At 60.6% G+C, this 9,744-nt stretch overlaps 1 protein-coding gene across 1 annotated transcript; it reads left to right on the top strand.

Moving 5' to 3' along the window:
* Nucleotides 1–1,656: 1,656 nt before the first annotated feature.
* KCNH6 (potassium voltage-gated channel subfamily H member 6) lies at nucleotides 1,657–5,418 on the top strand. The gene is made up of 2 exons (XM_039564664.1): nucleotides 1,657–2,058; nucleotides 5,150–5,418. The coding sequence occupies exons 1-2, from the start codon at nucleotides 1,983–1,985 to the stop codon at nucleotides 5,401–5,403; spliced, it is 330 nt and encodes a 109-aa protein (XP_039420598.1). The 5' UTR covers nucleotides 1,657–1,982; the 3' UTR covers nucleotides 5,404–5,418.
* The last annotated feature ends 4,326 nt before the right edge of the window (nucleotides 5,419–9,744 follow it).

Genomic DNA, 9,744 nt, shown 5'->3' with positions numbered 1-9,744 from the left:
AACACTTCTGCTGATGATAATGGACCATAATCCTCTTAGACCAATTTCATGCCTGAAAAACCATGCATAACAAAATAATAATAGAAAGCCCCTCAGTGGACACTGTCCTTAGCAGTGGACACAGGAGAAGGAGATAGGCCAGAGCGGGTTTCTCAGGAAGGAAAGGGAGCTGGTCCCCTTGGCCTCCACCCTTGAGGTGGGCAGGAGAAGAACTGAATTGGGTCTAGGTCTGAACATCTGCTCTAGCAGGGCAGCATCACCATGGGACCCCGATGTCCCACAGAGACCTGGGGACCCACCAGGACCCCCGTACCCTACAGAGCCCCTGGGGCTTTCTGTGACCCCAGAACCCTGGAACCTCCTGTATTCTTCGTGTTCATCAGAGCTGCCAGGACCCCCTGGGCTTTCCGTGTTCCTCAGACTTCTCAGGACTCTCGGAACGCTCCATGTTCCTCAAGGATCCTCCGTGCCCGCAGAGCCCTGCGCCAGACCGGGTCCACCCATGCCAAGCCCCCCCCCAACCAAGCAGCCATCCGCCCCTCCGCCCGCCCCGCTCGCCCCTTCAGCACCACCCGAGCGGACAGCGCCAGGTTCGGGGCCCCGCGCCCGCACCCCGGCACCCCGGGAACACCCTGACCTCCTCCTCGGCACCTCAGAGACCTCCAGGAGCACCCTGACCTCCTCCCCGGCACCCCCCGGCACCCCCAACGTCCCGACACAGCTCCCCCCCTCTTTTGCACCCCATTTTCACCCCCCGACACTCCCTACTCTCCCCCTTGCGCCGACCGGCCCCCTCTCCCCTGCTGCATTCCTGCGCCCTCCCCTCAGCACCCTCTCCTCTGCTCCTGTACCCTTGCACCCACAGACATTCTCCCAATCCCTGCACCCAGCAGCACCCCCTCTTCGGCCTCTGCACCTCTGCATCTCCTCCTCCCCGCACCACCCCCTGCACCTCAGCACCACCTGCACGCCCCCCTCCACTCACCACCCCTGCACCCCGGCATCCCCTCCTCTGCCACCCCCAGTACCCCAGCGCTCTTCATCACTCCCTCCTCCACCATCCTCCTTCACCATCCCCACCCGTCAGCTCCCGGCACCCCCCAGCGCCTCCTCCTCCAGCACCCCGCTCCAGCACCCCTTCCTTCACCACCCCTTTCTCCAGCGCCCCTAGCACCCTTCAGCTGCACTCCTATCAACTCCCCCCATCCCCAGCACAACCTCCCGTTCCAACACCCCAGGCCTCCAGGACATCCTTTCCCATCCCCACAAGGACCCCCATCCCCATCCCCTCCAGGCACCCCCATCTCAGCCCCACAAGGACCCCATCCCCACCCTCTCACTGTCCCAGGGCCCCAAAGCTTCCTTCACCTCTCAGCACCCCCTGCCCCAGCCCCTCGAGGACCCCATCCCCGCACCCCCGGCACCCACCTGCTCCCCCGCCCCGCCCCGCCCCGGAGCCCCCCCGCCCGCGGGGCCGGCGCTGGACGGGGCCGTGCGGGTGCCGGTGCCGCCGAGATGCCGGGGGGCCCGGGGGAGCCCCGGGGGGCGCCGGGGGGTGCGCGCTCCCCGGCCGGCAGCTGTTGCTGCTGACGGCGCCCCCGGAGCCTCCGGCGGGCCGGGGCAGCGGTGACTAAGCACTTTGGGGATTTCTACTCTTATTATTTTATTCTATTATTTTCTCCCGCTTTCAAGCGGGTCCTCCCCCTTCTCTCCCCCGCTTCCCCCTCCCATCCTCATCCTCCCCGGCCGCCCCCGCCCGGGGCCGGGCGCGGCAGGGCGGGCGGAGGGGTTCCCCCTTCCGGCACCGGGAGCATGGGAGCCCCGGGCCGGCTGAGCTCCAGAGCTCGGTCAGCCCTGGGGTGAGGCGGAGCGGGGCCGCGCCGTGCCGGGCCGTGCGCGCCGCTCCGGGGCCGGGCCGCGCTCCCCGCCGCGCCCGCGGGCAAGTTCCGCTGCTCCCGGGGCGCGCAGAGCGCAGCGGAGCGATGCCGGTGCGCCGGGGCCATGTGGCCCCCCAGAACACCTACCTGGACACCATCATCCGCAAATTTGAAGGACAAAGTGAGTACCGCACCCTCCGGTCCCGCTCCGCTTCCCCCGCGGCCGGGGCGGCCCCCCAACTTCTGAGCACAGCGGGGAGGGAGGGGGGCCGGCGGGAGGTGTCTCCGGGTGCACGGAGGCGCCCCTGTGACTTCCCGAGTGGGGAGAGGGGTGGGCGACAGCCAGGCAGTGTCCCCGCGGGTATTTATAGACAGGGCGACACAGGGGGACGAGTGATCCCAGCCCCGGTGTTTCCCCGGGGGCTGTGGAGACGGCGATCGCCACAGTCCCCGGGCTGGGAGGGTGTGCCCGGGCTGGCGACGAGGGGGTCCCGGCTGGCTGGACTGGGGGACAGGGTGTACCCCGGCGCTGTCGGGCTCGCTGCCTGTTTGCCTTCAACTCTGCGCTCTCGGCGGCCGCCGTCCCTGGTGAAATGTTGCCATTTGCTGTTGCTCCGAGTAATCCCTTTATATGAATTTTTGGGCTGGTTTTTGTGTCAAATACAGCGAAGAGTTCGTGCACATCGGGGAGCGCTGGGGTTTGCGTGTGGCTGGGTGGGGGCGCGGGGGCTCCGCTCCCACTGTCTGGGCATCCCGACGGGGCTGGGTCCCCCCTACAATGCTGGGGATGACGGGAGGGGATCAGGGGCTAGGGTCCCCCAAAACCTGAGCTCGGGGGGCTTCTGTGGGGTGCTGGGGCTGTGCACCCCTCACTGCCCCAGCTCACTGTGGATTTTCTCTGGTGTCCAAGTTTCCTGGGTGGGCAAATTCCCTGGCACTGCCATCCCTGCCGGATCTGCACTGCCTGGCCTGGCAGTGACTGACGTGACCCTGGGGATTGAAAGTGAGAAAAACTGTCCCTGGTTCCTATCAGTTCCCCCTGGGAAGCAGTGGCTGGGGAGCAGCGGGGCCACGCAGTGAGGTGTGACAGTGAGGACGCAGCCAGGCCCCCTCTTCCCTTCCCGCTCCCTGCCTGCTCCCTGCCCGCACTCTGCCAGCCATGTCGGGCACCAGCTGGGTTCTGCCAAAACATCACCCCACACTCCCCCGCAGCAGTTTCGTGCTGTGACAGGTGTTGGGAGACACCAAACCAGCACACCTAATACATCTTTGCTACAGGCAGTGAGTTCTTCCATGCCTGTGGGTGCCTTCACCCCCAACACCGCAGCTCCCATGGGTGTAGCTGCTCCTGGTGAGTCCCCGCTGCAGCCAGAGAGGCCCAACTCTTCCCTGCCAGGACCAGGGCAGAGCCCTGGTACCGTGAGACCAAGGCAAAATCTGCAGGTGAGGGCAAGGCAGAAAGTAAATTGGGGGGTGAAAATACCCCCAAGGAGACCTGGCTCTGCAGCTCCTTCCCATCCTGGTCTTGGTCACATCCCTGCACTCAGCACAGCTTGCTCCGGCGCCCTGCCAGCCCTGTAAATCCTGTCCTGCGCCAGCCCAGCCAGGATCCAGACTGGATCCAGTCCATGGAGCTGACACTGGATGGGGGAAACTGTTCATCACAGGTGGGGAGTGTGCCCCAGGAGCAGGGCTTTGGGAGAAGGTCCCTCCTTGTGCTGCCTTCCACCTGGCAAAGCAATTTGGATATAGAAGGATCGGGAAGAATGAACTGGGAAACATTTGTCTGTGGTGGTTTGTGCTGTTTGCAGCATCGGTACCGTCATCAGCCCTGTGTGGGAAAGGGAAAGGTGCCGGAGTGGGAGTCCCCCACAAAGGGCCACCAAGGGGCTGTCACAGGGTGGAATGAAGCAGGAGACTTGTGCAGCATCCCTGGGGACACTGTTTTTCCTGGGAGGCACCCTCCAGAGCTGAGACTCTGCAGGTGCCATTGGGGAGAGCCCTGATATGCCTGGGAGGGGTTCCCCCACCCCACCAGGTCCTGGCGCTCAGTGCTGCAGCTGTGCAGAGGTTTCTCTTGCATTTGGGTGAAATTCCCAGTGAGGCTGGAGTGCAGCAGGGTTCTGGAGCGTGCAGGCTGCAGATGCCATTCCTGGGTAATCCAGGAGATTAATTGGGGTCTGGGCTGGGAGGCAGCCTCCAAATGGACCCTCTGCTCAGACTTGCCTCCAGCTCCAGCCCAGAGCTGATGCCAAATGTTGAGGGAGATGGTGCTGGGGGGCACATGGCATCCCATCACATACACATCCAGGCCCCTGTCACATCCCAGCAAGCCTGTCCCACAGCCCAGCACTCCCCGATATCCTTGGAAAAAAAACCAAAATCAAACCAAATCAAAGCTCACCCCCAAGATAAGGATGGAAGTGGCTCCATGTGGGCTGGGTGACGTGGGCTGTGCAGCGCTGCCACACACCCTGGCAAGGCAGTGAGTCTGGCCTCAGCCCAGCCTAGGTGGCTGCAGTGCCAGGAGGGAATGGGCCAGCACCACTCCCTGCCTCAGTTTCCCCTTTCCTTTACTTGAGCACTTTTCTTTTTGAGCACAGGGGTGACAAAGCCCAGGGGGATCTGGATTTCACCTTCAGCCCAAAGGCACAATTATCCTACAAAACATTAGCAGAATCATTAATGTGATGGGTTTCACCCCTGCTTCCCATGAAGCCAAGCCTCACGCTTACTCCTCCTCTTGCCCCTTGCCTGACTTCAGTCAAACCTGAGCAAGGGTGGAAAGTCTCTGAGATAACTCAGGTCCCTGATAAGCTCCTGGGAAAGGACAGAGGCTGCAGCTCTCCTTCTGCCTGCAGGGCCGGTCAGGGACAGCTTGCCCGTGTGTTAGACGGCAGAGAGTCCCCACATGCCAGCGGTGAGATGTCAAGGCTGCAGGGATTGGCCAACCCCAGCAAAAACTGCCTCTACTGAGAAACCCCATTTGGGTCCCCCTGTCCCAACAGTCTCAAATACACGTGAAACTGGGAACACTTTCTCTCTCTGAAGAGCAGAGCAGAAGGCAAGATAGTACCTGGGATGCTGTGGGCTGAGGTCAGCCACCTTCCCCCCAGACCTGTCACCGGTGTCCCCAGGGAGCCTGTTTCTGCACAAGCCACACAGTGGGTGACATCAAAAACCACAAGCTCCCCCCCTGCACCCAGGCCGTCCCCAATCCCTGTGGGTCCCCACCACCCCTCTAAGCCTCGTGCTCTCCTGCCTCCCCGCAGACCGCAAGTTCCTCATTGCCAACGCCCAGATGGAGAACTGTGCCATCATCTACTGCAACGACGGCTTCTGCGAGATGTTCGGCTACTCCCGCGTGGAGGTGATGCAGCGGCCCTGCACCTGCGACTTCCTCACCGGCCCCGACACCACCAAGAGCTCCATTGCCCAGCTCACCCAGGCCCTGCTCGGCTCTGAGGAGTGCAAGCTCGAGATCCTCTACTACCGCAAAGACAGTAAGAGCTGCTTTTTGGGGTGAGCCAGTGGTGGGAGGTGTGACCTGCCCTGGATTTGGGCTGTGAGAAGCCAGTGGTGGCTGATGCTACCTGGGCATCAGGATTGCACCCAGGCTCAGGGCTTTGCTGAGAGCAAATCCATAGCGGCTCCTGGTGGGATGGAAGCATCTCTGCTGTGATGGAGCACATTGGGACCTTGAGCAGTGGAGGATGTTGCCAGATTATTTGGGAATCAGGTCATTTGTGAGCCCTTGGGGATGGCTCAGAGCTCCTGGGACAAGCAATAGCATTGCTTGTGGGATCCCTGCACCAGGAATGAGAATCCAGTGGGAAGCCCAAGGGGAAGCCCAGCTGGGACACAGGTCTCCCAGTCTGTGCTCCAAGACGAGATGAGACAGACCCCTCATCTCTGCTGAGAGTGGGTGCAGCTGACGGCCTCAGAGCTGCCTTTCCAGTGAGCAGGATGCGGCTGTGCGTGCACAGATGGAATTACGTTAAGATGAAAATGAAGCTTTGATGGAAAATACGAGTGATTAGTTCTAATACGGCAGGAAGTTAAATAAATATTTAGTGCTTGCTGCTACAAAACAGCAGTGGCCAGGGCTCCCAGGGAATGCAGGTCCAGTGCTCACAGGAGGTTAAAAATATGAAGTGTTTCCTTTTTTTAACCTGTGGAGCTTTCCCATTGCTTCAGATTGTACTGATGGGGGCTTGGCCGGAGCACGGGGCTGTGCCCCACTGCTGGCAGTTCCCAGGCAGCCAGTTAGAGAAGAATCACTGGAAGCAAAAGGAAGGAGCAGGCAGGAACCCTGGCTCCCAGCCCAGCACCTCATCTTGGGGGCTGGCACCTGGGTGTCCTGGCCTCCCTCCCAGACCCTATCTCCCGGGCTGGCATCCAGGTGCCAGCGTATCGGCCCCGGAGTTATTCACTGGCAGCACCTCTGCGTGTTATCCTGGTGGGCCCTGACCCTGTGTGGTGGCAGGATCAGGCCACTCGGTCAAGGCTCTTCCTGTGGGGCCTGTCCTGGGTGGAGAGGGGCCATGAGTGGTGCCAGGGCTGGGTGCAAGTCCCCCCTCAGCAGCTGCAGGGCCTGGCTGGAGCCCAGCACAATGCGGGAGACACACAGAGAAGCGGCACACACTGTCCCCCTGCTCCCATCCCAGTGCCAGTGCGTGGCCATGTTCTGGCCATGGCAAGGACAGCATGTGCAGCCCTGTTCCATTTCCTCCCTCCCTCCCTCAAGATAGTTTCCCATTCCATCCCTGGGGACTACTTGGCTTGCGAGCCCAATCGATCCATTGCCGTGCTCCCTGCTTTGAAGCATTCCTGCTGGGCTCACGGGATGCTCAGTGCTGTCCTCAGAGCCCTGCTCTTCCTCTAGGCCATGGGGAACTCTCAGTGCAGCTCTGAGCTGCTTTCTTCTCTTTCTTATTAAAAAAGAGGGGAAAAAATAAAAAAGCCCAGAAGCAAACCCTTCATGTCTATTTTTAAAACCCAACCCCACCAGCAGCATGCTTTCCAATTGTTTCCCCCCAGCACTCAGCCTGCGACCGCTCAGCCCATTATAAATGGGTCTTATCGGCAAAGAAAAGGCTTTTGCATTATAGGGAGCTGCTGCTTAATTAGCCGGCGGAGCTCCGAACCTGCCTGTCCTCCTTTTCATACCAGCAGCACCAATCTCCAGCCTCGACCTGCTGTTTATTACTGCGGTACTCCCGGCTCTGCAGCTCGCGGGGTTGTTTCCTCGCTTTTCTGGCTGACAGAGGCAATATTATACCCAAAATCTGCCCATTGGAGCCACCCAAGCAAGGCCAGGGTGGGATGGATGGAGGTAGGTAGGAAGGGGGCACCCAAGGGTGTCTGGGCTGGTGGGTTCTGGGGACAGGCAGGATGCTGAGTGATGGGGTGATGCGTGTCCCTGGGGACAGCCTGGCTGCTCGGTCCCCACCCGGATGCCCATGCTGTCATCACCTAATTATAAACAGAGCCAAAAGAGCCAGGGGTGCCAACAGCGAGCCCAGCTCTGAATTGGAGCCAAGAACCAAGTACCTGTGGGGGAAGATGGGAGCAGCCCAGCCAGGGCAGTTGTCCCTCCCTGCCATGCCAGCCCCACAAAGGCCTCAGAAAGAGAGAAGAGCCCGTTCACAGCCCATGTGGGCTCTAATCCCCAGGCTCAAAGCTGGGAGATCAGTGAAAAGTTAATTTCCTTACAAGATGCTACACAGCTGGGACTGCCCCAGACAGGGGGGTCAGCACGGGATCAGCTCCTGCCGCAGCAAGGAGCAGCCGTGGCCTCCAGCCCTGGGGACACACTGTCCACTGCGGCCAGGGCGAGCTCAGATCCTCCAGCATCCCCTGAAGATGATGCCAAGGAGCTGGTGGAGCTGAGCTGCATCCAGGGTTGGGTTTTTTCCCTCCCCAGGGGTGATGCTTTGCAGCAAAGCCACTGGCCAGGGCTCACAGGGACCCCAGGGTGGAAGGTGGCCGCGGGTGCTGAGTGCCACGGTGCTAGCATGGCCTGAGCAGCAGCAGCTGGTGGCACTCGCTCCACTTAATCTGCATGAATGTGATGCTGATGAATATGAAAGGGGAGATGTGGCTGTGACAGCCGGAGCAGATGGTGGGGGCAGCCCCAGCCCCTCCATCCCATCCCCTCCAGGGCAGAGCCCACAGCTCATCCCCTCCAGCAGCAGTTTGTGACAGTCCCCTTGGAACCCGGATTAGGGACCAGGATTACGGACCTGGCAAACTCATAACACTGGTGTGGAAGCCAGGATTTTCCCCTGGGGGCTCCAGGAGTGGGAGGGTCCGAGAGTGACTGGGGTGCCCAGTGTCACTCAGCGTATTCCCCCAACAGGTCCCCATGGGGGGTCCGAGCAGGCAGCCAGGCAGGCATGGCTTGGGAATTGTCACCGCACCCAAAGGGGTGGCACAGCCCAGGGCACATCCATGGCACTGCACCTCTCCAGCAGCTGCTGCCAGGAAGCCTGGCTAAGGCAGGCAGGGATGGATCCGGCCAGGGTTTCTCCACACAGCTTTGTAAACAGCCACATGTGACATGCCCACCGGGAGCAGGAGGGCAAATCCCATCAGCAACTGCTGGATCCTGGCACTGTCAGGGATTTGGTGCTGGCAGCCCAGGGAGCCTCTGCTCCTGCCCTATGGGGTGGTCAAGGCAGGACTAAGGAGACTTCTTGGGTGTTGGAGGAGCAGGAAGGCACAGCCAGCTGACAAACCCCAACCCCAAGTTGAGCTCTTGGCTTGCACAAACCTATGGGGTTTATGCCAAGCTGGGGCTGTTTGCTGTTTGCTTTAAGGGTCAGGCTGTGACCTCGGGAAAGGGACGGACATGGCCCAGCTCCAGATGGGAACTTATAAACATCCCGCCTCACAATGGCAAAAGCTCTGGTCCCAGAGATCCTGTGCTGTGGAGCCAATTCTTCCATCCTTGGCATGGCTGTGCTGCAGCCCCAGCCACCCCCATTGCCCTGGCTGGACCCCAGTGTGACTAGGGCACAGAGCTGGAAGAGACACATTTTTCATCCTCTGCTGCTCCACAGATGCTTTTTGCTTGGACCTGATGTCCCATGAACAAGAGGACAGGCCCAGGTCATCCCCAGTACCCCCAAGAATGCTGCCTGCAGTAAGCTTTTTCCTGAAATCCCTGCCCTGGCAGAGTCCCTGATTCCCACCCCAAGCCCTCCATCCTCATCCCCGATGACTGTTGTATCCACAGTGGGAGGTGGCCCCATGTGCCATGGGAACAGGGCCCTGGGATAGCCAGACAGCCCCAGGAAATGCTATCAGCACCGCAGCTTTGGCCACACAGCCCTGCTCTAAGATGTAGTAATTCCTGCAGCCAGCAGGATTTAGCAAGGGAAGGACTGAGGGCCTGGATGTGACCACTCACTTCACTTGCAGAGGAGGTTAAGATGCATTTTGCCAACCCCCTGTATTGATCCCAGGACCCCTTTTGGTTACTGGGGATCAGAGCATCCTTCCACCTGCACCCAAAACTACCCTGCTAGGCTTGGATCTTTCTTGTGGCCACAGTTTGGTGGTTACCCTCAGCCACCTGACACTCCTGGTTGTCCTTCTCCACTGCTGCTTCCAGCCAGAGAAGCCTGTAAGTGCAGGAATCCTTGCCCTTCCAGACCGCACAGGGGAACCTCCATCGTGCTGATGTTACTTAACAAGGTCATTTTTGCTGGCCTGGCATCCTGGTAGGTTTCAGTCTCCTGATGCCCTGTGTGGGTGTGCGGAGAGGGGCTGGGGCAGACCCCGTGTTGCACATCCCCTCCCTGTGCAGGGGGATGCAGACCTGCAGGGGCTCACCCCAGGTCCCAAGGGTGACCCATCTCCC

Source organism: Corvus cornix, chromosome 23, assembly GCF_000738735.6.
Source record: "Corvus cornix cornix isolate S_Up_H32 chromosome 23, ASM73873v5, whole genome shotgun sequence".
Classification (NCBI taxonomy): Eukaryota; Metazoa; Chordata; class Aves; order Passeriformes; family Corvidae; genus Corvus; species Corvus cornix.
The sequence above is the reverse complement of the archived record's forward strand: the minus strand, read 5'-3'. Positions and strand labels throughout refer to the sequence as shown.